The sequence below is a fragment of the Podarcis pityusensis genome (genome assembly GCF_964106645.2).
Source record: "Podarcis pityusensis genome assembly, chromosome: 6".
Taxonomy (NCBI): domain Eukaryota; kingdom Metazoa; phylum Chordata; class Lepidosauria; order Squamata; family Lacertidae; genus Podarcis; species Podarcis pityusensis.
The window spans coordinates 44,945,487-44,973,166 of record NC_138030.1 but is presented as its reverse complement, the minus strand read 5'-3'; the positions used below and the strand labels follow the sequence as shown (position 1 = coordinate 44,973,166).

Sequence of the window (27,680 nt, the reverse complement as noted above, 5' to 3'; positions counted from 1 at the left end):
CACATAAATTTACTCTCCTCTAAAAGGCACTTTGAGGCCATCCTACGCAGTATGTTAACTAGACTCCTCTAAATTGTGCCTTCTCTTAGGTACATGTGCAAGCTCCTCGCATAGCCTGCAGTGCCTTTGTGACTCAGGAATGCCAAACCTGGCAAAGTAGATGCATTCTAAAGACAGCCGCATGTATTAGGAAGCTGCCTGTCAAAGACTATTTAACCCAGTGTTATCTGCCCAGGATGACAGTGGCTGTCCAGGGTCTTTCACATCACTTGCTTTCTGGTTCCTTTTTATCTGAAGGTGTCTGGGACTGAACCTGGGACCTGCATTCAAAGTGTGTGCTGTATAATTAACTGTGGTTCCTCCCCAGCACATCTACCTGTGTGTGCCCCATTCAATTATAAAAGCAAGGTGCCCCCCGCCTCATTCCACATAGAAAATGTAGACCCTTACTGTCACTTACCTCTCTAGAGTCTGTTGCTTCAAACACTGTTCCCCCAAGCTTGGCTCACCTCCTGGGTGATAAGTGGATAATCATTTTCCCACCGGTTCTTGCTAGTTACCTGCATATTATTTGAGGGGTGTTGATGCCTTGGGGCAAGTCATTCTGATTTCAAGGATTAGAAGTATTATTCCAGAGCTTCCCAATCCATATGATCCACGTGCAAGAGCAGGAGCTTCACTCCGTGCTGGTCTGTGCCCACTGGCGGAGGAAGAGGGGTGCGGGGGATGCGGTTTGCCCTGGGTGTCATCCCTGGGGGGGGTGACGTCACCGTGGTGCCCCCTAGGACGCTCGCCGCGCCGCCGCCGTGGGATGCTCGCTGTGGGCAGCGGCACCCCCATGTTTGCTGCCCCACCCCCATGGGATGCTCGCCCCACCCCCGTGGGGTGCTCACCCCGCCCACTTGGGGTGCTCGCCCCACCCCGCGTGCCAGAGCAACTAGCTCTGCCTCTGTCTGTGTCTCACCTCAAGTAACAGGGGCAAGACTAGTATGAGCTGTGCAGTCCACAAGGCTCACTTTCCGTGGTATGTGTGAAGGTGTCCCAGAAGTAAAAGCATCTGACTTCCCACACTCAGTTGGAAGCATAGAAAATGGATATTTCATAGGGGCTTGGGAGGTTATCAAACCCCTTACTCAGTGTAGGATTTGTCATGCAGGATGCACAGTTTGCCTGACAGATGACCACCCAGCTTCTGCTTAAATGTCTCCAGTGAAGGAGAGCTCACGTCATCCTGAGGTTGCCTGTTCTGCAGGTTTTACCAAAAGGACGTTTCTCTGCTTCCACCCAAGCCCTGCCCTCTGAAGCAATGGAGAAAAAGTCCAGTCCATCTTCTGCATGACAGTTCTTCTGATATTTGAAGACAGCTATCAGGCCTCTCTTTAATTTTCTGTTCTCCAGCTTGAGTGAGACAATTTCATATTTCCTAGTACAGTTAAGCAGCACTGGAAAGTTCCCCTAACAGTACAGTGGTACCTCAGGTTAAGTACTTGATTCGTTCTGGAGGTCTGTTCTTAACCTGAAACTGTTCTTAACCCGAAGCACCACTTTAGCTAATGGGACCTCCTCCTGCTGCTGTGCCACTGGAGCACAATTTCTCTTCTCATCCTGAAGCGAAGTTCTTAACCCGAGGTACTATTTCTGGGTTAGCAGAGTCTGTAACCTGAAGTGTATGTAACCTGAAGCGTATGTAACCCAACGTACCACTGTACATCTAAGTTACATATGTACATGTTTTCGTACCAGTTTAACTTTCACAGCTTCCCATTAAAGAAATAAAAATAAAATTATGGGAACTATAATTTGGTGAGGATACCAAGTAACAGAGGACTCTAAGCACAGATCTCTATGCTCCCAATTCATAGAGTTACAATTCCTATGATTACCAAGCAAGAAGAGCATTACTGATTACTGCAAGAAGAGCATCTGCTGCATAGGAATTGGCATAACAAAAGAGGATAAAACTCTGCCGTCTTTGCATAAATGCAGCTCCTCGCAAGAGGACAGACTTGTGTAGACAGACTTGTATACATATGATGGAGGTGCTCTTTCTGCTACTGGCCAAATCCTTTTTGTATCTCAGTGGGGAAACCCTCTGCCTTTAGGGCAGCTCAGCATCCTAACCCATCACCTCTGATTTCATCAACCCTCTCAGATTCTGTGAGGGGCAGGGATCCTACCCTATATTTGACAGGAGCCCCAGGGGTCATTTCCTTAATGGCAGATGGGATTTGTGCTTGATTAAATGCTTCAGATCTATAATGGGTGAGAGGGCGGGTGGGGAGGGGCAAGGAAGAAGACCGCATCATTCCAACATGCAGCTGCATTGTTGTCCCTCCCTCTAGTGCTGGTTACTGAAGAAGGAATCAATGAAGAGAGCGAATGGGGGTTTGTGGCTCCCATCTGGGCTTCCTTCAAGCAGACACTGGTCTCCATAAGAGGGAGAAACGCAGGAGGGGTGATCTGGCATCATCATACATGTGCCCCATCCTAGAATATCTGGTGACAGGAAAGATCAGAATTAGGTTGTGTATGGCTTCCAGTTGCTGTTTCCAGTGTATGACTAGCTAAAGCAACTCTTTCCATTCTATCGCATGTACAGTATATGCATATTTGTTTTCTCTTAAACATGGAAGGGAGCATCCTTCATATTATGGCACTGGAACAACCACAATTGGCACAGAATCCATATACCAGTGCCTCAAATAATGAGACAGATGAGGGTATATTAAGGCATTGCAATGCGCAGGGCAAAGCAAGAGCAACACCACAAATATATTTGCCTCAGTATCACCCCTTGCTGTGTGATAGTGGATGCATCGTTGAGAGCTTGAAAGGCATATTCTCTCTTGTATTTACATAAAAAAACGCAGTGCTGTGTTGGCAAAGGCAGTATGCTCAGCAAAGGCAGTTCTTCATCTCCCATCTACCCCATGCCCCACTGATCTATTCATATAAATAAGGGAGCATTCATAATAGCTTTGGGATATATCAAAGGAATAATTGATGCAGTTTTCTCCACATCTGACATAGACGTTTACTCTTTAGTGACCTCAGCTTTTGTTGCAGGAAAGTGTGCCCCATTGAAGAGGACGTCCTTTCCCTGCCATGTTTTGTGTAATGTCTAAATAGATACCATGTGGAACAATGCTGGTTCCCCTTAGGAGTAGATTCACTATCTGGAAAGAGCATAAGAATCCTCCTGGAAGGTTGCATCAACGGTAGCCACAGACACAGCTATCCTCCATGAATTTGCCTGTTTCCCTCTTGAAACCTTTTAGCTAGTGGTCTTCATCATACTTTGCAAATGTGAATTTTATAAATTACGTATTGTGCGGAGGAGCTGCTGACTGCCACATCAAGAGGTAAATTTTGAAGCCCTACCCTCCTCCTTACCAGAAAAATCTTCTCATGAGTAAACAGATACGGATTTCTATCATCTCTTATGAAATGTGCAGAGGTTAGTTGGTTGATTTAAAAGCCTTCATGAAAAATTGTCAGCATTTTAGTGTGCATTTCCCCCCAATACACCCATTTTTGTATGCATTTGACTAATATACACATATTTTGCAAGCAATTTCCCATGTGGAATGCACTTTTGGGTGTTATTTTCACAAATACATGCATTTCTATGGACACATTTTCCTAATGAATGCATTTTTGTACGCATTGTTTGGCTGGAGAGCTGGATCACAAAATTCAGAGACGTGCAAATTTTAAAGGATAACTCTGCATGTTACCATTTCAAGAAGTGTGAATTAGGTAGTCCCTCATTAAAATGCCAAGAAAATTAAATTTCTCCCCATCCCAATGAGTAAACAGCCTATTCTCCCACTTCACACAGCAGGTAATTCTGTCGCTGTGTTTTGATTACATAAACTTTGCACCTGCAAATAAGAATGCTGTAGGAGGAGAGGGGACAAGAAGGAATAGCCTGTTTCTACTCCCAGCAAGGAATCCTATTGTGCAAACATGCCGTAAATGGTCAGATGTATCCCTCCATGCTACCCAGGAGCTGTAGGAGGCTACTCTGGGATGTGGGGGAGCATAATTTATTCTGTGCTTGCAAGATTGTCTGAGATAGGGAAGAGGGGTGTATACCCCTTCAGGCTACTTCAGGATGCTGATTGGCTGATACAGTTTTTACTGCATCACAAGGGCCTGTTGTGCTTTCAGTTTCTGCCTGCGCCTGCCAGAGTGTGTTCTATCAGTTTTATCTCCGATTAGAGCACTTCTGAAGCACTCAGTCAGCATTGGATTATTTTATCTGTGATTAATAACCTTTCCCTAGAGCAGTCTATTTTGATGGGCTTGATTATCCTGTCTGCTAGATTGTGCCCGGCAGGCTACAGGAGCAGCCAGGAGGCAGTGGAATCTAACCCACTTTGGAAAGAGATGAAAGAGGAGGCATGGAAGCATATATCTTTCTAGAGAGAACTAACCTCTTAACGTTAGTTCTCTGTAGGCTGGCGTTTCTCATTAGTACCACTATTTCCTATTTAGATGTTTGAGTTTCTTTGGAGCCTGCTATCCCACCCAGAGAATTTCAATCCTAGCTTATCATCTCCAGATTGCAGCCTTCCAGATACAGTCTTAAAGAGGCAATCATAAATGCTCGTCTGAGAGTACCTGCATTTTCCTTCTTTAGAGGGAGACATGGGGTACTCTGGCCCTGTTCTATCACTAGATTGCAAGGCTTCAGACAGCCAGGTGAAGAAACTGGTGTATTTGTAAGCCCATTATTGACACATCCAATGGATTGCCTGGGCTGTAGCGGCTCTAAAATGTTGCTAGCTGGCTGAGGACTCTTCCAGGGAAAGTTAGGGATGATTCATACATGCCTGTACATGACTTGATAATGTAAGAGCAATTGGGCATATTCCTCCTAAATAAATTAGTCCCAATTTAGCAGTAGCAGCTTGGTAATGGTACAAATGTAATGGGAGAGGAGGGAAATCGCAGTTATGTGCGTGCATGTGGCAAGTTCCTATTCTAATTGCCCTAATTTTTGCTATGTAGGATACAAGTCAATGGAGTGGTTAAATTATTGACTAGATCAGCTGGCAAAACAGTTTCTGGTATAGTCATTGTCATTTCTAAAGGAAATGTTTAAGAGTAAGATAATGTTCTTAAATGAAGGAACATTACTAAAGAAGATGGAGCCTTGCATTGCTGCTGCTGCTTTCCTTTACAAAGGCTGTTTCTATGGATAGATGCTGATTCTGTCATATACATAATATTAATGATTGTATCCACATAATATAAATAAAGTATATATAACGTATTTTAAGGTAAAGGTAAAGGGGCCCCTGACCGTTAGGTCCAGTCGTGACCGACTCTGGGGTTGCGGTGCTCATCTCGCTTTATTGGCCGAGGGAGCCGGCGTACAGCTTCCGGGTCATGTGGCCAGCATGACTAAGCCGCTTCTGGTGAACCAGAGCAGTGCACAGAAATGCCGTTTACTTTCCCACCGGAGCGGTACCTATTTACCTAGTTGCACTTCGTGCTTTCGAACTGCTAGGTTGGCAGGAGCAGGGACTGAGCAACGGGAGCTCACCCCGTCGCGGGGATTCGAACCGCCAACCTGCTGATCGGCAAGTCCTAGGCTCTGTGGTTTAACCCACAGCGCCACCTGCGTCCCACTGGTAAAATAATTGCCCTTAAAGTGCTACAGAAATATGCAAAATGAGTGGGTCAGGGAATGGCAATGTTTGTTTCTCATGAACAGCACCAACTCTACAATACTGCTTCTGATTCTTCAGAAAGCTGTAATCTGTACATAACCTTTCACTTATTACCTGATGGCTCATCTGAACATGTGAAAACCCTCAAGTGAAAATTATTGTGCTTAAGGTGATCTCAATTAATATGAAAGATTTTTCTGCTATTTTTGGTCTCATATTTTATCTATGGTGGCAGTTTTCAAACAAGCAAATCATACTCAGATGTTGTGCTTCACTAAGTGATGATCAAACGCCTGTGAACTCACCTTGGACAGGCAATAAAGTTAAAGAACCTGTGATGCTGTGTGTTTGAAATTAAGAAATGAGCAAGTGTATCAATTCTCTCCATGAAGATTATGCGCCAGAGCAAAGAAAGGTGCTAAAAATGTCATGTGGAAAACCAGTTGGTGTTATAGATAGAGCAGATGGCCACACAGCTACACACCTGAGATAAGCTGGTTCTGTCCCAGCATTGCAGTAGAAGGAGCAGACCAAGATTTCCCTCTGGATTAGATTTCCCTCAAGATTGCACTTCTTTGTACAGCTTGCCACACTTACCCATTTGCACAGTTCAGATAATAACTCAGCAGAGCTTTTCTAATCCACACAAAGGCCATATCTGTATTACTTCTTTTTCTTTAAAAATTATTTTATTGGTTTTCAATTTTTTGTAACAACAACAACAACATGTTACCTGGTTCCAAAGGGACAAGAGTGTAGGTTCTAGGGAGTACAATCCAGTAATGAGATGCCACCATACACCTAATTTCAGCAGCAGGGGTTACTTAGAAAAGTGCCTCACTAATCATTCTAATGCAAGGACAATTTCATAGGGGCAGAGGCAGTACTTTAAATACCTTGGTTCTAAACCAGGTTAAACCAGCACCTTGAATTATTGTGAGGAGCTGATTGGAAGTCAATGGGGCTTTTTCAACACAGGCAAAATATGAACTATCTAACCGATGGCAGACAAACAAATGAAATTTATTAAATAACTTCAGTGCATTGCAGAAGTCAGTCCTGGATATTAGTAGAACATGGAAAACTGTGGGAAGGCTGTCTCTGTCCAGAAGGAGCCAGATTTGATGCATGAACCTCTGCTCCAGACAGGTGCTTTGTGCCACTGGCGAAACCTGCACCTCTAACATAAGGACTGTATCTACCAACACCCAAAAATGATAAATGTGACATTTGAGGGGGTATACAACATGCTTCAGAACAGAATAAACTCCCCTTCCCAGGTCAGATGGACCACCCACCTACGGAATCTCCATCTTGTCTGAACATAAGAAAATCCTGCTGGATCAGGCTAGTGGCCCACCTAATCCGGCATCCTGTCCTCACAGTGACCGACACAGGCAGGAGCTGAGCTCAACAGCACTTTCCCTTCCTGCAGTTTCCAGCAACTGGTATTCAGAAGCATACTGCTTCCAACAACAAATTGAGCTTCAGTTTATTAGCCCTCACCCAGTCCATTACCAGCTCCAAGCACTTGGTTCAGCTCTTCCACTTTTGACAAAAAGGAAAAAATATAGCTAGATATGATAAGTGGCTACTCATTCCAAATCTCCGGATGACATCACTCATCACAGCATATATTATGTGCATCTCCCGCCTACCATGGCCTGCTTGCTTCGTATTGGCTCTTCCAAAAAATCTTCCTTGGAAACAATTGCTGCTGCCACCTCCCCACAGAGGAACCCAGCAGTTCTCCTCCAGCAGTATCTGCTGTCGCACTGCGACTTGACAGAGCCTGGGTCATGTTTCCCTCAAGGATAAGCTGGCGAAGAATGCTGCCTACAATGTCTCATCAGCCTCAGAAACACAGGCCGTCAGTTCAAATAAAAATCCGCTCTATTTGCACCTCCTGCCATGTGGATAAGTAGTTCATAGGAATGGGGGGCGGAGAGTCTATAAAGCAAATTTTCCCAACCTGATGTTTTGGATTGCAGCTCCCACCAGCCCCGCCAGAATGGCCAACTGTCAGGGATAAATGTGAGTTGTAGTACAAAACATCTGGAGGACACCCAGTTGTAGAAGGCTGGTGTGAAGACCCAGTTATTCCCCTAAGAGCCGTCCAGCATAAACACTTTGTTGATAGAGGAATCCCTCCTGTGTGACTGTACTACTCTTAGATGTAGGCATTTTGTGATGTCCATCTTAAGAGGCATCTCTCTGCGCGCGCGCACATACACACACACATACTTATCAAGGACAAATTTATGTGTGCTGCCAATGAAGCACTGTGTTTTTGCTTTCATTTTTAAGAAGTCTTTCCCACCTCCAAATCCTTCATCTCACAGTGTTGCCTCTTGATTATACAACATAATAAAAGAGAGGGTTGTCATCAAACACACTGGTGCAAAGTGGAGTTTCACAGAAGTTGTGCATATCCACAGAAGCATCACAGGGGTCAGCAATCTTTTTCAACCGTGGGTTGAACCCCATCCCTCAGACCATGTGGTGGGCCGGACTATATTGGGGGAGGGAATGAATGAATTCCTATGCCCCACAAATAACCCAGAGATGCATTTAAAATAAAAGTATACATTCTACTCATGTAAAAACACACTGATTCCTGGACCATCCACGGGCCGGATTGAGAAGGCGATTGGGCCACATCCGGCCCTCGGACCTTTGGTTGCCTACCCCTGATCCACAGCCCCAATGTGTTTCGAAATGTGCTCCCCTTCAGGATAATATATTTCTTAAAAATAAAAATCATTAAAATTATTGCAGGAGTCTACCATTGCACACATTTTTGTAAACACTAAATGCAACAATAGCAACAATGCTAATCTTATTTATTATTTACTTACTGGATTTCTTACCTGCCCTTTATCGTAAGACCCCAGGCAGATTCACATCTCTTCACATCTTGTTCATGAATAGATATAAAAAAATCCTCTTTCCAATCTACCAAAGGCTTCTGAAAATGTTTTTGACAAGACTATATAACAAATAGTAATAGTAAAAACAAACGAATGAATGAAAATTAGAAAGCACCAGTGTGACCAAATTGTGCTATAGAGAATTAACGATCTGTAATATATTGACCTTGTCTTCAAAAGGCATACACTTTATTAGGAAGTATGCAGGATGGCAGGAGTTTCAGGACAGACAGAAGGTAGTATAAACTCTTCACGTAGGTGCATAGCTAACCTGCAGAAATGACTGTCACAACTTAACAATGACTTGCAAAGCCTTTAAAGGGCTTTGACAGGTTAATGGAGGATAGGGCAATCATATCAGTGGCCACTAATCATGGTGGCTATATGCTACATCCAGGTTCAGAGGTAGCTGGAGAACAATAGTGGTAGAGGACCACTGTTGCCTACATGTTCTGCTTGGCCTCTGTGGGAAGCAGGATGCTGGACTCAGTGGGCCTTTCAAGTTTCCATATAAGATGTTCTCAGAACAAGGGAGCCCTCCATTTCATACACTGTCTGTTGGTTCTTCCCTGTATCTTAACTACTGTTGCCATTATTATTGCTGTGTGTTATTTTCCAAGGGAAATCATTCAAAAATCTGGTTTTTTTAAAAAAAAATCAGTATTATACTGATCAGATGTAGCAACAAGGAAATTATTCTACTTGGCATTACTGCCAAAATAAAGAAAAGCAAAAAACAGCCTGTCCTAACTCCACATAGAAGACTCTTGTGACCTATATATACTTCTAGGAAACCCTGTCTCCTGTTATCAGTCATTCTACTTGTTTATTGCTTTTTTACCCCACCCTTCCATCACAGAGCAGCTCAGAGCAGCCCACATTGTTCCCCCTTTTATTTTACCCTTACAACAACCCTGTGAAGTACCGTATTTTTCGCTCTATAAGACGCACCAGACCACAAGACGCACCTAGTTTTTGGAGGAGGAAAACAAGGGGAAAAATATTCTGAATCTCAGAAGCCAAAACAGCAAGAGGGATCAATCCGCTGCACAGTGAAAGCAGCAATTCCTCTAGCTGTTCTGGCTTCTGGGATAGCTGTGCAGCCTGCATTTGCTCCATAAGACGCACACACATTTCCCCTTACTTTTTAGGAGGGGAAAAGTGAGTCTTATAGAGCAAAAAATACGGTAGCTGAGGCTGAGAGATAGTGGCTGGCCAAAGATCATCCAATGAGATTCATAGTTGAGTGGGATTTGAACCAGAGTCTCCTCAGTCCTGGTCTGGTACTATAACCATTCCACCACACTGATTTTATTAATATCATAAGGTCTAGCTCTTCATTTAACCCTGTATGCATGATTGTCAACACTCTGATCAGCTATCTTTGCCCCCAATTCCAGAAAAAGGTGGTTTCATAAGTTTCAAAACACTGTAGTTCTGGAAAGCACAGGTCTTCACAGGTCTGAGAACACACTATTCTTAGCCTTGCTTCGTCATTTATGGTCCTTCCCACCACTTTAAATATAATCTCAGAAGTGCCAGGTGGAAATGAAGCGATAAAAACCCCTCTTTCCCTCTTACCAATCAGCTGTGTTGCCTCTTTTCACTGCAGTGAGCTGATGTGGAGTGGTTTGAAAGGGCTATACAATGTGACTCTGCTTGTGCTTCTAATGTGCAAGTGTCAAAGAGGATTTCACATGAAATTCATAGCTTCTCAGGATTGTTCTTCAGAAAAGAAAGAAAAGCCCCAAACAGAAGAAAAAAATATGAGAACAAATTGTTCACTTTTAAACCCAGATCCACTCAACATTTTAACAACATCTTTTAGTGAGAGGAATTGATGGAAGCTCAGCTCAAGCTTAAGCTTTTGTGTCATATAAGCAGTAATACATAGTACCTGTCTATAGACCATTCCAGAGTTGTTGGGTTTTTTGTTTTTTCTGTAACATGTCGTTGATGCAATAATAGTGCATTAGTGGTGGTTTTATACTTGACTGTCCACACATTGTTCCACCCAGTGTTTTTTTTCTTTAAAAAAATGTTTAGGGGTACTCTCATTTTCCTTCTCATATTGAAATACTGCCCCTCAATGAGACCAAACTTAGATTCACAAAATGTTTAGCGGTATGCCTACCTCTGCGACACCCCCCCCCAAAAAAATGCACTGGTTCCACCTTTTTAGTTGTTCCGTGATGCTTCCCTAATGTTACCACATTAGTGCCCTCTGGAGGGTCACCCTTGTGCTACAACACAACAGAAATGGGACACAAAATAAATTGGGAATATATAGATGGGTAGCCGTGTTGGTCTGCCATAGTCGAAATAAAAAAATTCCTTCCTGTAGCACCTTAAAGACCAACTAAGTTAGTTCTTGGTATAAGCTTTCGTGTGCATGCACGGGTGTATCTGAAGAAGTGTGCATGCACACGAAAGCTTATACCAAGAACTAACTTAGTTGGTCTTTAAGGTGCTACAGGAAGGAATTTTTTTATTGGGAATATATAGTTACAGAATTTCAGCAGGAAGTTACAGGATGTGCACTGATGTGAAACAAATCAGTATGTGCACCCTGAAACTTTTGGAGGCATAAACCGTATTGAAAGTAGGATCATGCATAGCCTCTCTGATCCCATCATGATAACAAATCACCCTGAACGGACTTTTTAAAGCATACCTGTGTATACACTACACATTTGAAGCATACAGTGGTACCTCGGGTTAAGTACTTAATTTGTTCTGGAGGTCCGTACTTAACCTGAAACTGTTCTTAACCTGAAGCACCACTTTATCTAATGGGGCCTCCTGTTGCCGCCGCGCCGCCGGAGCACGATTTCTGTTCTCATCCTGAAGCAAAGTTCTTAACCTGAAGCACTATTTCTGGGTTAGAGTCTGTAACCTGAAGCGTATGTAACCTGAAGCGTATGTAACCTGAAGCGTATGTAACCCGAGGTACCACTGTATTTCCCCACCTCAAATAATTATGAACATGGTAGCTCACCCCTCACAGAGTTAGAATTCCCCAAAGCCCTTAACTAACTACAGTACCCAGAATTTTTTGATAGAAAAATGTGCTCTAAAGGTATAGTTTGTACATAGCCCAAAGGGACCTTTTGGGACACACACAGTGTTGTTCTTCGTCTGCAGTACTCTCTCCCAGTGGGTTACCTCGCGGCATTCATAAGCAGGATTCCAAAGTATAACTGGTTTCCGTGAGTTACAAACTATTGAGCATATAGCATCTCTTGCTGTTGACACAAGTGCTTTATTTTGGAAAGTCAAGACGGTGCATTTAGAAGCTTAGCATCAAAATGGCTCTGCTGTGAACAGTTGAATTTTATACTTTGTTTTGCTCATGTTTTCAGATCATCTGGAAAGTCTGTCTTGAGGGCAACCCAGGAGAAATAACAGGGCTAACAAAATTATATGATGATCACTCCGGCCATGACTCTATCCCACTGTTTCACAGTGGATTGCCAATAGACCTTCAGCAGCCATGAACTACAGTTTGACAGTGGAATGGTCTCCCTTGGATGGTGGTGGACATTGGAAATTTTAAAGCAGAGGTTGGATGGCCATCTGTCATGGATGCTTTAGTTGAGATTCCTGCATTGCAGGGGGTTGAATCAGATGACCTTTGGGGTCCCTTCCAACTCTCTACAAGTCATGCAAATTCAAGATCCATTTTAATTCAGCTGGATCCAGCTTCTAGCCAGACCCTATGAAACAGCCCCGTGTTTGTGTATTCATGTTCTATCCTTCCTTCCTTTCTTTCTCTCTCTCTCTCTCTCTCTCCTTCTCTCAAAATTCCAAATTCCAGCATTCTCTCAAAATTCCAAATGTGCTTGCAGGCCCCAAAAGGTTGGTGACCCCAGCCTATAGGCTTTGAATGTGCATTGAGCAAGCTATGGCAGCGAAAGAGCATGCAAGAGCTTTAGTGCAGTTTTGCCTGTTAGCGCAGGTTCTCCTGTTTCAGCCATATACAACCCAATCTTATGGATTGTATATTATTTTGTTATGCACATGGAAATGACATTTTTAGCAAGTGCACAAAACCCATCTTTTCACATATTAATAACTGCACAAATGCTTGAATACTGTTGACCACGTGTGCATTGTTCTCATCGATTTGCACTGCAGAGCCCTGAACTCTTCATGACTACACTAACAGTACCATCATCCTTGCTTTACGCGATGTGGGTATTTGAAAGCGCAGGCACATGTACAGTATGGGGTATGGCAAGTCATTAGCGTGCCCTTTTCACTGCCTTTGTGTCCAGATTACAAAAATAAATGGAAAATATCCAGTCCTCCCCCTGGCTGAATAGAAGAGGTGACTGTTTACTGAAAAGCCCCCAGAGTGAGCAGGCTTTAATCCCACCTCTTTTGATACCCCTTCAAGGAGCAATGCCAGAGTAGACAAAGAGGAAAGAGGGAGCCTGGAATAGGCTATTCAGTAACCAGTTGCAGAGCAGGGCTGGCAGCAAAAATCTTTTCCAGTGTTCACCTTTGTTATCTTTGCCTGGTCAAATATATCAAAAAATTTCAAAAAATGTTTGGTATATTTTCTTCTGCACAGCCACACTGGAACTTTGTTTGTTTGTTTTTACCTAGAGCCACCAAGGTGCATGGTGCTTTACTGAATAAAAGAGGAAATATCCTTTCCCCGAGGAGCTTACAATGTAACTTCAAGCCAACAGAGCAAGGGAGTGGAAGTGGAAACAGTGGTAAATGGCAGTAGCAGAGCCGGCCCACCCATGAGGCGGATGCCCACCCCACCGCTTCTGACACCACTGGAATGCCCCCCCACCACCACTGAGTTTTAGCAAGAGGGAAGCGTTTGGTGTGCAGTGTTGACACTCATCTTCTCTGCAAGATGCTTTCTTTAAATGAAATGAAAAATTGCCTGGGGTGGGGAACTGCTATGTAAGAGGCCAGTTGGTTTACATCACAGAGAGAATCTTGACATAGAAGGGAAACTTGGGATCCTCTTACAGCATAGCTTTCCTTTGAAGTATTTTTCAGGTCAATGTTAGGGTTACTGCAGGGCATGATAAATGACTGCGATTGAGGTCAAAGCGTGTGCACACCCGCACACAAACACACACGATTGCCAGTGTAAGGAATACAAGGCAGTACTAGGCCTCTGTCCTTCAGCTGTTTCATTTTGTGGCTGTACCAGTTCTCCTTGCCTTCTCCTCTGCTGACAATGATGAAGCCATATTTTCGGTGGCTTTCTGAAATGCTACCTGCCCTCTGCAAGCTGTTTGCTGTCTCAGCAGCTGTTTATTGATTAGTGGACTGATTTAGGCACTTGGCCAGAAGCAGCCTCACTTGTCTGGCTGCTGGCTAAGGTTGGCTCCTTGCTCCAAGACCCAGAAAAATCACACTTTTGTATTTTTGCATGCAAGTATCGTTTGGCATCGTGAGCTTACGAAGCAGCACCTCTGATCGCTGCCTGACCCCACTGCAGTATTTCTTGGCTTTAACAGGGGAGCAGATAGCTGTCTCATGAGGAACCAATGAAGGCTTTCAAGTGTGGATTAATTTATGCAAATAATTAAAGTATTGAGTCATAGTTTATGTATATATGCATTTCTTTTCCACACATTTTGTAAGTCAAATGTGTTAACCAACCGAATACTAAAACCCAGCAAGAATGACAATGCTGTTTCCATAGCTGCTGCTGCTGCAGCAGCAGCAACAGCAAAAAAAACCCACCCACTCTCTCTTATTGCAATGACATTTTAGTTTTATCTTAGCCCTTCCCATAGGTGATTTGGGGGGGGGGGGGATGAAGGGAATTTAAATCCAAATACATAGACTCATTTATAAGTGATAGCTACCAGACACCAGGCAAGAGAAAAGCATGATGACACTATGGTACAGATTGCAGCCTTATGCTGAAACTGTAAGTGCTGGAATGACTCACCATGTTCAGATTCGGGGCACACCTAGGCTGAGACTTGATTCATTCATTGCAAGCACAGATGACACCAAGGAAAAGCTGTTTGTGTGAAGCAGCACCCACATGTTCCAGGCGTGCCTCAAAAATGTTCACATAGAAGGAGGACCTACCAGCTTGGCTAATCCCAACCTATGTGGCTGTTGCTTCACACAAATGGCTTACCTTTCAGAGCAGTGCGGTACGATGCCCATCCCTACAGCAGCAACTACAGCAGAAACATACAGATCAGGCCTGAGAGAGCTTTTAGATTTTTGCCATGCTAGTTCAGAGCCCCCAGCACCAAGTGTAGAATAGTCTACTAGGACAAATGGGGCAGTGTCCCCACCAACTTAAGTCCACTCCTGTGAGGCTTCTGCAGGGCTATCCTCCTCTGCCACTGCCTTCCCTTGCTCTGAGAAAGGACCTTAAAGCGACTCTACGTTTTTACCTGAGTTTAAAGAGAATATCTAGTGACCACAGACAGCGCAACCCTTCAGGCAATCTCCCAGCCACCTCATCACAGTGTATTGCTCTGAGGAAGGACCCCTCTTCCAATAAGAAGGAGGAAGAGAGGTAGTTCCTGTGCTCCAGTGAGGAAAAGAGAGAGGAAGGAGAGAGATGTGGCAGCACTGCTGTTGCTGCCACCACCAGCAGCATGGGGGAGAAGTGGTGGGGCAGAGGACAGAGAAAAGGAGGACCAGAAGCAGGGGTGGCTCTCCGTACCTCAGGTGGCACAGGCTCTTGTGCCCTGTACTGAAGTGAAGTTAGTCCAAGAAGTTCACTTGTGTCAGAACCAACAAAAGTGCTGACAGTCGTCAGATAAGCACACACGAGCCCATCATTGATGGAGGGGCCCACCAGGCTTTATTTTGCCCAGGGCTTAGTCAAACCTGGAGCTGGACCTTCAATGAATCCTCCCCTTTTTTTCTTCAAAACAGCCAGGTCCTTTCAGTAGTCTGGCTCAAGCAATGCACTAATTGGCAAATGGGATAAAAAAAGCTGCAAGCTGTTAAGTGATTCAGCCTATTTATATCCTTCCAGAAATAAAACAAAACCTTCTACCTCAAGATCCTATCACATATGTACAGTCTCACAAGTCATGAAATGAATTTGTTTCATGACTCAAGAGATGTGAAACAATTCTATTTCATGTGTTGTGAGAGTTTACATATGTGGTCTGTATTATAAACCTGTGCCTTGTCTTCTGGATCTGCAGCACTCCTCCCCACATAGTCCAGCAGATGTTCAGGATAGCCGTTCAACTCCTGGCACAGGGAAGGGGCAGAGCCAACCACTATCATACGAGCTTGAATGGTTGGTTTTATGAGCCCTGAAATACATGGCATGTTGAATGGTACCTATTACTTATCAAAGATTAATTGGCAATGGACATTAAGATTCAGTGACAGTTTCCACAAGGTCCTAATGACAACTAACGACAGGAAAGGACACAAACTGCCTACAAATAAAATCATCAGTTAATAAATAAATCATCTTCAAGATTGGCAAAGAGAATAGATCTTAATATATTGATATTGAGGTTGCTCCTCTTCATTCTCTTCCCACTAAATACTTTCTTACAGACATTTTTACACTGCAGGTTCACCCATCCTACACTGACTGTCACCCAGTGCTGGTAGACATGGTTTGAAGGTCCTGCTTTTCCAGATCACTTCCTTCAGCCACTGTGATGGGACTGGAATCAAAGTTGATTGCCAAGGTTGTGATGTATAGTTCACCACTCCAGGACCATTGAGAAGATATTTGATACCCCTAGTTAAGGGTATCAACCTGGTCCCTGCCAGGTGCTTTGGAATAAAACTCATCTCAGCCCAGCTAGCATAACCAATATTCAGGGATAATGGGAATTGTGGAATCTCCATTTCTCTCTCTATCCTTCGCTTCAATCAATCAGTCTATTACGGTCAATGATCTGTATTTTCATTCTCGTCATCTCTGTATCACCTATTGTTGTCCGACTCTTCCTTCACCTCTGATTCCTCCTGTTTCCTTACTTGCCATGAAATTTTCTTGCTCAACACATGCAGCTCATGAGCAGCTTTCAAGGGCTGCTAAAATGTAATGTAACGTAATAGCCATCATGTTTTTCTTATGTCTGTTCAGTATCCTGATATGCTGATGCTTTGGTACCATCTTTGAGGCTTTATTGTTTTTCACTGCATGATCTCACGAATCAAGAATCATGTATGGTAATGAACATCACAGTTCCACATAATGAATCAGATGACATCCTTTTTTCTAATTGCAGTTGTGAGGTGGACATTGTACTGGGGTTTCCTAGGTACTGGTAATTTTGTTCCCTACTAATGTTTCCTAGCAAGAGTTTGGCCCTGATGCAGCTCTAGTCGTATGTAGCTAAACATGAATGGTTGGGGATGGGCATTTACATGCAAACTGAAATGCTCATCCCATTGAAAAGAGTGCCATATGCATTGACTCCCTTTATGGTTTAACGTATAGTTAGATGTCCATCTTCATTGCATTAACTTTTGGCTGGATCCGCATTCAGTTGAGCATCTAAATACACATTCCTCCCATGGGAGTAGTCAGGATTTTTGTTAGGAGGGGACAGGCCTTTTGTTAAGAAGAAGAGGAGGAGGAGGAGGAGGAGTTTGGATTTGATATCCCACTTTATCACTACCCGAAGGAGTCTCAAAGCGGCTAACATTCTCCTTTCCCTTCCTCCCCCACAACAAACACTCTGTGAGGTGAGTGGGGCTGAGAGACTTCAGAGAAGTGTGACTAGCCCAAAGTCACCCAGCAGCTGCATGTGGAGGAGCGGAGATGCAAACCTGGTTCCCCAGATTGCAAGACTACCGCTCTTAACCACTACACCACACTGGCTCTCCAGTGGGGCATAACCTCACTTTGCTAGGTATTTTAATTTATTTTTATTGATTATGGGGGGCAACTGCCCTCCTTTGCCCCCCCCCCCCCGGCTGTGCCTGCGATTCCTCCCACATTCTGCCCCAACTATTGAATGCAGGTGCAATTAGGTTGGGAGAGGAAGAATTTGCCCAGGTGCCTTGGCGACATGAATGTCTCCCTCCCCCCTCTGCACAACTCCTACAACCTTGCAAAGCTGAGGGAGCACATTTCACAGCAGACCAAAACATGTTCCCACTCTCGTGTTTTGGCCTCAGCACTATCTTATACAGAGCATGCCTGTAGAATACGAGTAGCCATTTTCAGTTAAAGGTGGGAGTAGGGACAGCATCTGGCTGTGATGATATATGCTGCAATTGTCATCCTCCACCAGGTGACAGCTGAGGCAGGTGGATAAACAGAATCCCAAAATGGGGAATGAACATGTTCACAGAGTACAGATGGTGTCATGCTGTGTATGTGTAGGGTAGTGGGCATTAGCAGCATGTGGCTGGTATAAATTTAGCCTGTGGCAGCCAGCAGTTACAGAGGGGCTGGGAAATTAAACTATATTTTCTTCAGGGGACTAAAGTTTCCTGAATAGAAGAGGGGAAGGGGAAGGGTGGAAAATCAGAAGCTCTGCTGTGTGTGTTTGTGTACTGCGTATGTTTACCCGTGTGTGCATAGCGCATAGCGTTTTTTGTGCGCTCTGGTTTCCGTCACGGTGTTCCGTTGTTCCACAAGCGGTTTAGTCATGCTGGCCACATGACCTGGAAAGCTTTCTGTGGACAAATGCTGGCTCCCTAGGCCTGAAAGCGAGATGAGCGCCGCAACCCCATAGTCGTCTTTAACTGGACTTAATCATCCAGGTGTCCTTTACCTTTTTTACCTTTACCTTATGTGTGCATAGCAGAGCATGGTGTAATGATACAGTTATGCTGCTATTTCCATGTTTGTATTTCAAAACCACAGGGAGGTAATTCTGTAATTTTTGCAGCAATGCTATTAATACCTTTCATTTCTTAGCAAACCTTTTGAATTCTGATTCTGCTAATAAGAAAGTGTGTAGATCTGTGTGGATCCTCAGGAGTCATGTAACACTTCTCACATGAGCAAATCTATCATGCGCTGTCCTGGTTTTAATTATAGTTAATGAGGCTTCACTGGTCTATGTGATAGCATGTATATTTTTCTATGTGGTTGTTAATGCGCCTTTGTATGCACACATGTTGTGGAATATATATCTCTGTGAGATGCCACACCTTGCAATACTTGCTGAGTTTATATCCCAGCTGTGCATATTGCTTTGTTTGTTTATTACTTTGAACCCAGCTGGGCTCGGGGAGCTACAGCTGCCTCAATATGTTCTACAGTACATTGCTATGTGTGCATGTGCTGCAGTGTCAGTTGCTGGTGTTTACATGTGCAGGCATGCATTGCCAAGTAAGTCTCACTCTCTGTGCACTTACACACAAAGCTATGCCCCTGTGTCAACATGCAAGGGACACCGGGAGACGTTTATTTATAAGACAAGCTTGGATTGGTAGGTTCCTGAGTTATATCACTAAATCCCTTCCAGGCACTGTTAGTTCCACTGCAGTGAGCTCTTAAAGCCAGCCTTTGCAACAAGCTCAGAAGCTCCTGTAACCATTTCAGCACAGAATCCAGAAGGCTGGAGCCTTATGCCAGTCAGATCTGCCAAACGAAAGGCCCTCCCCACCCCACCCCACCCCCAAGAAAATAAATAGTGCTCCTGCTGCAAATATAAAGTAATAGTGCTTTGCATTAATGGATGATATTCCATGCCAGCTCAGAGCATTTGTCATTACCTATTTGGTCAAGAGGTACTGCATCTGCTTTTGGCTACCAAATAAATGGCTCAATAAATGGACCCTTCATCACCTGCATAGTACCTTAGGATTGTTCCCAAGAATGCAGCCAGCAGTCAGTGTTACAGGCTGACTGCCACTGCTCTAGAATCTGCATGGGTTGGCATTTCCTTTCCAAGCAATGCTTCTGTCCAATACAGCCCTCAGTTTCTTAGCCAGGATCTCTGCCTGTTCTGTTTTGCCATTTCTAAAGAGGCTCATGAAAAAAAAATGATTTCTGGGTTGAACAGAACGATTTAAGCAACCATCACATTCCTTCAGAAAGAAGCTTCACTTGCCTTTAAAAAGGTATCTCAGTATCTTGTTCCACATTTTCAGGTGAAATAATGGAGACATGGAGTTGTTTCACCACACAGAGAGAACTATCACTGTCTCTGATAGATCGTATGATCTCTTTAGCCTGATACAGCTTTCTGAAAGTGGTTTTAATGGACATAGTAAGCACTGCTCTGGAACATGTTATGGCATTTGTTCAGACCAGTTCCTTGAGCAAAATCTACCCCCCAAAATTAACTGAGAATGTCTTAATCCCAACAAAAATAATTGTGCTAATCTAGACTCAAATGTAGTCTGATTCTACATGTCTGCAAAGTATTTCGCATAAACATTAACACAAATAGTAATTAGACCCTGCAGAGGTCAGGGATTCTGTAAGTTTCAGAGCTATGCAGAGGACATTTTTAGCAGTTGTAGCTGCCCTGCTACAGTTTTGCAAGAATTAGGAACCTCCAGACTGTCACCGTTTTCCAGTAAGGATTCAGGTGCACACCGGAACAATAGGTTTGTGCAGTTAAAGTAGATTAAAGCACCCTCTTGCCCTAGGGCCACAAATCCAGAAAAGGGACATTTTACTGTTAGGAAAATAATGGGGGAAACATTGAAAAGTGTGGGAATGAATGAATTGTTAACAGGAATATGTGTAAACAGGAATATCTGTAAATAAATCAAGGTGAATGCACATTGTCATATAAGCACTCCATAAACAATCCAGACTGGACATAGGCTATCCACGGCATAAGATTTGTACAGGGGCACAAAGAAGGCATCTGCTGAAATGCCTTCTTCTGCCCAAAAATTCAAACTGTAGAAGACTTGCCCATCTATTTAAACCTGGTCATCCTACACATAGGTGATCTGGGGTCACTGACTGAGAAACCTCCCTTCCCATGCCAGCCCTGTCTCCCCCTCTCTCCTTCTCTCTCTCTCTCTCTCTCTGTGTGTGTGTGTGTGTGTACGTATGTATGTATGTATGTTTCACACCAACAAAAGAACAAAGTTATTTACAAAAGGCACCATTATTATATGTCCAAATTTCACGCATTGGCAAAGGAAGAGAGTTAGATGTAACCTTTTCAATAAAAGAGACAACAGCACTTTACTCCTTTGGATGATGCCGAAGGGTTAAGTAGCTTGCCCTTTTCACATTTCTCTGAAGATCAGTACAGATTATGTTGGAATGTCTCTAGAGAAGCCTTCCCCAATCTGGGGCCTTCCATGCAGGCTGGGGCTGGTGGGAGTTGCAGTCCACATAATCAGGAACAAGCTTTCGAGCTTGTTTCCCATTAACCCCACCACCTGACATGGAACAGAACAGACCATCCTACTTTAGAGAAGGCAAGAAGACATGCATCCATAAACCTCTGTCACGGTATGATCCCCATCCTAAGCATAGCATTCCCTTTTTGAAGGTGTTTTGCCTTACCATGTGAGCTAATAGTGGTTCATTCCTGACTGACAGCAGGCTCATCATTCCTGATGTTGTATAATGTACCCTTAGACTTGAGCAGGGCTTTGAAGAGTGATGTTTTTATGAAGTCTATAGAATAGACAGGAATAGATGTGTCCTAATAAGACGGGAATGTGATGGGGGGAGGGTCCAATCTTTCTAAGTTGTGGTGTACATTATCTCCCCCAACCATTTCTCTCTCTCCCTCTGTGTGTGGTTTTTTTTTTAAAAAAAAGAGGACTGGAGAAGATGCTTTCCAATTCCAAACACTTTCTGCCTGAATTTAATTCCTCACTGGATTTATTGCAGACAGAGGGGCAGAGAAGGCAGACTGGGATTGCGAAGGGAAAGGCAGACAGAACTGAGACACAGCAGAAGGATAGGGCATGCTTTGGTTTCCTAAGGGAGCAATGGAAGTACTGTACTGTATCCTTGTATTCCCGGCTTCTTCATTTCCACTAAGCCCCTTCTTGTCCCTCATGCATCCCTGAGCAGCCCCCATTGTTTGCTTGAGAGATGGGCAAGGGACACTTAATATCTGTGACCATCTGTTCATGTGAGCATTTATTTTGACAGTAAGCACCAGCCACATGGGAGGCCTTCCATAGCAGCCACCTCACAGAGCTTGTTTGCAGAGTCACTGACCTAGCCTGGGATGGCAACATTTTAATAGGCTGTAGTAAATTCAAAGAGCTGTAGTAAATTCAAAGAGCCACAAAATGACCAATGGCTCTTGCCTTGCCATCCCCAGCAAGCTTTATAATTTGTATCCTGGGAGGACGGGAAGGGTAATACAGTGGTGCCCCGCAAGACGAATGCCTTGCAAGACGAAAAACTCACTAGACGAAAGGGTTTTGTGTTTTTTGAGTCATTCCGCAAGACGAATTTCCCTAGGGGCTTGCTTCGCAAGACGAAACGTCTTGCGAGTTCTTGCGAGTTTGTTTCCTTTTCTTAAAGCCGCTAAGCCGTTAATAGCCGCTAAGCCGCTAAGCCGTTAATAGCCGTGCTTCGCAAGACGAAAAAACCGCAAGACGAAGAGACTCGCGGAACGGATTAATTTCGTCTTGCGAGGCACCACTGTAATTATCCTGAGCATAGGAAAAGAGAATCTAGCCTTGTTTACTTCCATAGGCTGCTGCATGGGACAGAAACACCACTGGGATCAGCTTGTCAAACTTCAGCATATTCTGTGTTGCATTGCCATTAGTGCAGATAAAGAGAGGGAGCTCCTATCTGCTTCAAATGCCGTGTGTTGTGGGCCTGGTATTTGTTTATTTGCGATTTGGCAATACTACTAATAATTGAAGGAAATGGGTACATTGTTTCTTGAAGGATGGAGGGCTGCAGGAATGTTAATTTTGCTCTAACAAGAGGCCATTTTTTTCTGCAAAGAAACCCTGAAATGTAGTGCTTATCAAGGACAAGTCCTGGAATGGCTTCTACACCTGGAATGGAAGGGGTGGGTGCCATCTTGCTCTTTGCTTCAGATGGCAAAATGTCTTGGGCCAGCCATGGTTCCTTTCAAAGTTTGCATGATCTTTCTCCTCATCTTTTCTTATCCCTTGCAGTGCATGAGGTCTGCAGAGTGGCTGAACATTTTGCCATAAACCCCAAGGGCCACAAACCATGTCAGGCTCCTATGATGAGTCTGTGGCATCTGCTGAGGAAATAACTGACAGTTTCTGGGAGGTAAGAGTCCCCTCAGCACAAACCACATATGTATCTTCTGAAGAAACACTGGTGGAGGAGGGAGGCAGCATAAAACAGCCCCTCCAAGGTCCAACCAAAGCTTCCCTGTTGGCCTCATGCAAATGAGATTTCTGATTGGTGGTCCTGGTTGACTCTTGAACCCAAGGTTCTAGAGAAGGGAAGTCATGCATTGCCATAGGTTTTCAACAGCAGTGCAATGGATTTTGCAGAAAGAAAGGGTAGAAGATGGAGAGAACCTTCTGGAAAAAAGCAGTGTTGATCATATACAGTTTGCTCTTCTGATGCTTTTCCTTCTAGAAGATGTTGTCCCCACAACTCGGACGCCTTCTTAATACTTAATTTCTAAAGCAAAAGTTTCCAGAGCTCGTGAGCTTCTGGGAGTCATCCTTCTACCCTGGAATCTCTGTCTTCTAAACCTTATAATCTAGCTAGTTGTGGTTACTCACTGGTTAAAAAGGGGCACATTTTGCTGACATGGCTGGCACCTGCAGAATGGGCCCCTTATTCCGCATTGGGGGGGGGGGTTGCAGTCAAAGGGGACAAAAGTGACCTTGCTAGTTGTATTAGTGTGAGAGCAATTAGTGGTCTGATGGAATAGGATCATCCATCTGACCAGTCCAGGAAGTTTTGCCCTCACCTTCAGTAGAGTAATTCTAATTGGCTAGGTAGCATGGTGCCATCATCACATCCACTAAATGACCCCTGATTCACTGATATCATGTAGGGCAGCAGTGAGGAACATCTGGCCCACAGACCTAACTGGGCTTCTCCATTTAGCCAAACCAGGCTATTTTGGCCAAGCCATACCCTCCTGACATCAGGTGCAGAGTAGGTAAAGATGCAGCTGGGGCAAAGGGGTTTTTCAGATGGTGCTGATCAGCAGGTTGGCAACATGCACATTGCAAAGACCCATGCACATCGCTTTTCAAGCACAGACAACCAGCTGATTGTTGGTGCTTGCAAAAGCTCAGTGCACTGCACTTTGCAAGCAGTGATCCGCTGACTTGCATGGCACTGTATGTGGCTTCTTGCACGCTCCTAAAAGCAGCTGATCATGGGGACTGCAAAGAGCTGTACAGGGTGCTGTGCTAGCATAAACAATCATCGGATTAGCCCCACCCACATGTCAAACTTGTGGCTCATGTTGGGTTGGAGAGATAAGAATCTGGTATTCTTTTTGCTCTCCTGGTTGCTCAGAGCCAGGCTGGCCTCCAGGACTATCTCTTGGACTCCAGCTAGTCACTCTTACCATTCAGCTGTTCATGTGTCTGGCAGGTAGGGAACTACAAACGGACGGTGAAACGGATTGATGATGGTTATCGGCTGTGCAATGACCTGATGAACTGTGTCCATGAGCGGGCCAAGATTGAGAAGGCATATTCCCAGCAGCTGGTCGATTGGTCCAAACGGTGGAGGCAGCTAATAGAGAAAGGTATTTCTCCTCCATACTGGGGTGGGGCAGAATGGGGAGAGCAGATGGGAAATGGAAGAGACAGGAACAGCAATTTGCAAGGTGGCATCAGTCCTTCCTCCCCACCCTCTGTGTAATGTAGAGGAAGAATGTTTCCCAAGGAATTATTTTAGATTAATTATTTTCATCTAATAGTAAAAGCTATGCTGGGGCTCTGTGAACAAGTTGCTGCTGCATGGGCCTTCCCAGACTATTAGTTGTTTATTCAGAAATTTATTGTTTCCAAGTACACATTTGGCCCAAGAAGCTTTCAGTAAACAGATAAATCAGAATAATAATGCACAACAAAGCCCAACATATTAAGTTATTCATAAAATGAGTCAGATCAGCTAAAACCTCATGAGCTTTGTAAACACAACAAGAGTTTTTAAAATCTCACTTCTTTCTTGCAGCCTGATGAAATGCATGTTTACAAAGATGCAAGCCCTACTGTGTCCAGTGGGACGTACTCCCAAATAAGTGTGCATACAATCACAGTCCATTGTTGATGCATATTAGTGCAGACCCAGTGCCAGCAGCAGCATGATACCCTGTTCTGTATAACTACAGGCAGCATGGAGAATAGCCTCTAAGTTATGTCAGGATATAGTGGGCAAAATTAGACCTGATGTGAGAGGTCAGTGATCAGGATCTCTCCTGGGTGCTTTTGGGCTGCTGTTTGTTTGTTTCAAGGTCAGTAGTCCAATGCAACCTCTTTCAAGCCTGGAGGTGGTCTTGAACCTTTACTCAAGAGTAGACCTATTGAAATTGGTGAAAGTGACTTGGTGAGAACCAATAATTTCAGAAGGTCTACTCTCAGTAAAACTGAGTTGAATACTACCCTCCATAACTGACACTGGGGAAGTGGGTGGTTAACCCTCCTCTGGTACCAGTTCCCCAATCTTCCAAACAGCCACATGGAGCTGTTGATTACACACAATGGAGAACACAAACTCCTGAGAAATTCTGGTTTTTGGGATTTGGGTGGCATTCAATTAGTAGCCCTCCTTTGACAAAGGTATTGATCATTGAAACAGGAAGGGGGCGGGATTTGCTGCCTCCCTCTAGTGTAATCCACCCCCACCCCCCCAAAAAAGAATTGCTCCAGACTGACCCTCCTACTCCTGTCTCTTGGTCAAAAAAGAATAAGGGGGAATGTGTACTCCACTGCACAGCTTTCACAGAATTAAATAGAGAATAAAGGAAAATGCACACAAAATGGTTTGGCACATGAGATGGAGGGGTTGCCTTGCTGATAATGTGGGTGGGTCCCCTGCCTCAATAACTATCAACTGCAAAACTATTGCACAAGGAACAGTAGTCTGGAAATGCTCTAAAACAGGGATGGGAACCTGTGGCCTTCCGCACGTTGTTGCACTGAGACTTCCACCCTCCCTGAACATCGGCTACGCTATTTGTAGCGGATGGGGCTGTTGCTGAGTCCAGCAGCACCTGGAGGTCCACAGGTTTCTCATCCCCTGCTCTAAGAACTAGAGTGCCTAGATATTGTTCAAGTCTCTTGTCACTATGTACTTCTCAGTTCTCTGCCACAGTGTTCCAACCAGCAAAATGGCAAAGGTTACAGTCCCTTAATGTATTGTGAGAGCATTATGAGAGTGTGTAGCCTGCAAGGGAGGAACAGGGTGTTATTTCAGGATGCCCAATGGTCACCCCAGCCTTGCTGGTGCTCTCGGTACATAGGCCCACAGTACGGCAGTTTGGAGAAAGCGTGGATGGCCATAATGACAGAGGCGGACAAGGTGAGCGAGCTGCATCAGGAAGTGAAGAATAGCTTGTTGAACGACGACTTCGAGAAGGTGAAGAACTGGCAGAAGGATGCCTTCCACAAACAGATCATGGGAGGCTTCAAGGAGGCCAAGGAAGCAGAGGATGGTTTTCGGAAAGCACAGAAACCCTGGGCCAAGAAGATGAAGGAGGTAGGAAGGGCTGGAGGAGGAGAGAAGGGCAGAGTGACTCATGAGGTCAATCATTTTATGGAGGAAAGGAACCCAACAGCTTTCTTGGGCTGTGACTGAGAGAGCATCCCCATCCCATTTTAGCCACAGAACCCTAACATGGGATGTGGGCAGGAGCCTGTTTTATCTTAAGGGAATCAAGTCATACCTGCAAGATAATATAAAGATCACAATGTGTGGCACAAAAAAGGATCATGTTGCATATGTATCCAGTGTCTGTAGAGCCCTACCTTCATGGTTTAGTTTATACTTTCATAGACCTAAATGGGTCTCAGTGTAGCTAAGGGACATCTACACACACCCACACACCTGGGAAGTAAGAAGTATTTGCCAGTTCTCTAGTAATCTACATATAGCTGTAAACCACATAATTTGACTTTGCAGAACCTGATGAATTCTGAAAACTAGAGCTTTCATTGTAACAAGAAAACTCAAGTTTCTAGTCTTCATGCCTACAGAGAAAGCATTGCTATGTCCTTGTGCAGTTTTCTACAGTAGCCAAATTGGGTTTCTAAGCACAGAGTTTGGATTTTTTGAAAGCATGGGCAATGGGCTTTATGAAGGGGGTGGTGGACTTGTAATGGAGAGGAATTGTTTCCGGCAAAAGTGAGCATTTCTGGCCTCAATCTTACTGCAGCAGTTTCATAAGAAACAGGAGATAGGAATGTTGTACTGGGCCTCAGCAGTCACCCTTTCCTTCTTTTCTCAACTCAAACCAGCTGGAAACAGCCAAGAAAGCATATCACCTGGCATGCAAAGAGGAGAAGCTCGCCATGACCCGAGAAGCCAACAGCAAAGCTGAGCAGTCCATCACTCCAGATCAGCAAAAGAAGCTGCAAGACAAAGTGGAAAAATGCAAGCAGGATGTGCAAAAGGTAGGAGTGACCACCAAGGATGTAGACAAATTGACACACATGGAAATTTCTCCCTTTGAACATCTGAGAAATGCAACCATCTTCACATGTAGATAAAGGCGCAGACAAAAAAAAGTAACAAATGCGCGCACAATGTTTTACAGCATGTGCATGCACACTCTTACACAAACATGAACAACCTTCTAATACATTCACTTCCTCATCCTTACACAAAAGGCCCTTTATCATCCTTGTCCGTCTGCATGCCTGCCCCCTCGTCTGTGGTGCTCACATCCATATTCTCTTATCGTTTTGTTTCTCTCATATAGCAGTTCACACCATTCTCACATGCATTCACTCATGTACATCCTACACATGCACTCCTTTTCTTGGTCACATGATCCAGGTGTAATTGACAGAGCGGTGTGGAGTCATGCAAGTCTGCTTTGCTCCTGCTTGCCCTTTTTCCTCCCTGGTCATCGACACTGCAACGTTCTCAGTAGCACCCAGGGATGGGGGAACCAGTAGAGCTGGGAAGAAGTCCATACTCCCAATGTGCCTTGGCTTTGAGGAAAGCTTTACGCTTTGGTCCTCTGTAACTGGCTTACAAAATTTTCACTTGCTAAGACAGGAG

The 27,680-nt window shown here is 44.3% G+C and overlaps 1 protein-coding gene across 4 annotated transcripts in view; it reads left to right on the top strand.

Annotated features, from left to right (window-relative positions):
* The window catches only part of PACSIN1 (protein kinase C and casein kinase substrate in neurons 1), a 52,746-nt gene that overhangs the window by 13,846 nt on the left and 11,220 nt on the right, over positions 1-27,680 (top strand). For 2 of the 4 annotated variants that reach the window (XM_081010109.1, XM_081010112.1), the window contains exons 2-5: positions 22,625-22,745; positions 24,042-24,198; positions 25,918-26,153; positions 26,912-27,067. In XM_081010109.1, coding sequence (XP_080866235.1) covers positions 22,683-22,745; positions 24,042-24,198; positions 25,918-26,153; positions 26,912-27,067 — 612 coding nt within the window. In that variant the 5' untranslated portion in view covers positions 22,625-22,682. Of the gene's footprint in view, positions 1-11,973; positions 12,145-21,365; positions 21,436-22,624; positions 22,746-24,041; positions 24,199-25,917; positions 26,154-26,911; positions 27,068-27,680 lie in introns of all 4 variants that reach the window. The other 2 variants (XM_081010110.1, XM_081010111.1) reach the window with 2 other exon arrangements.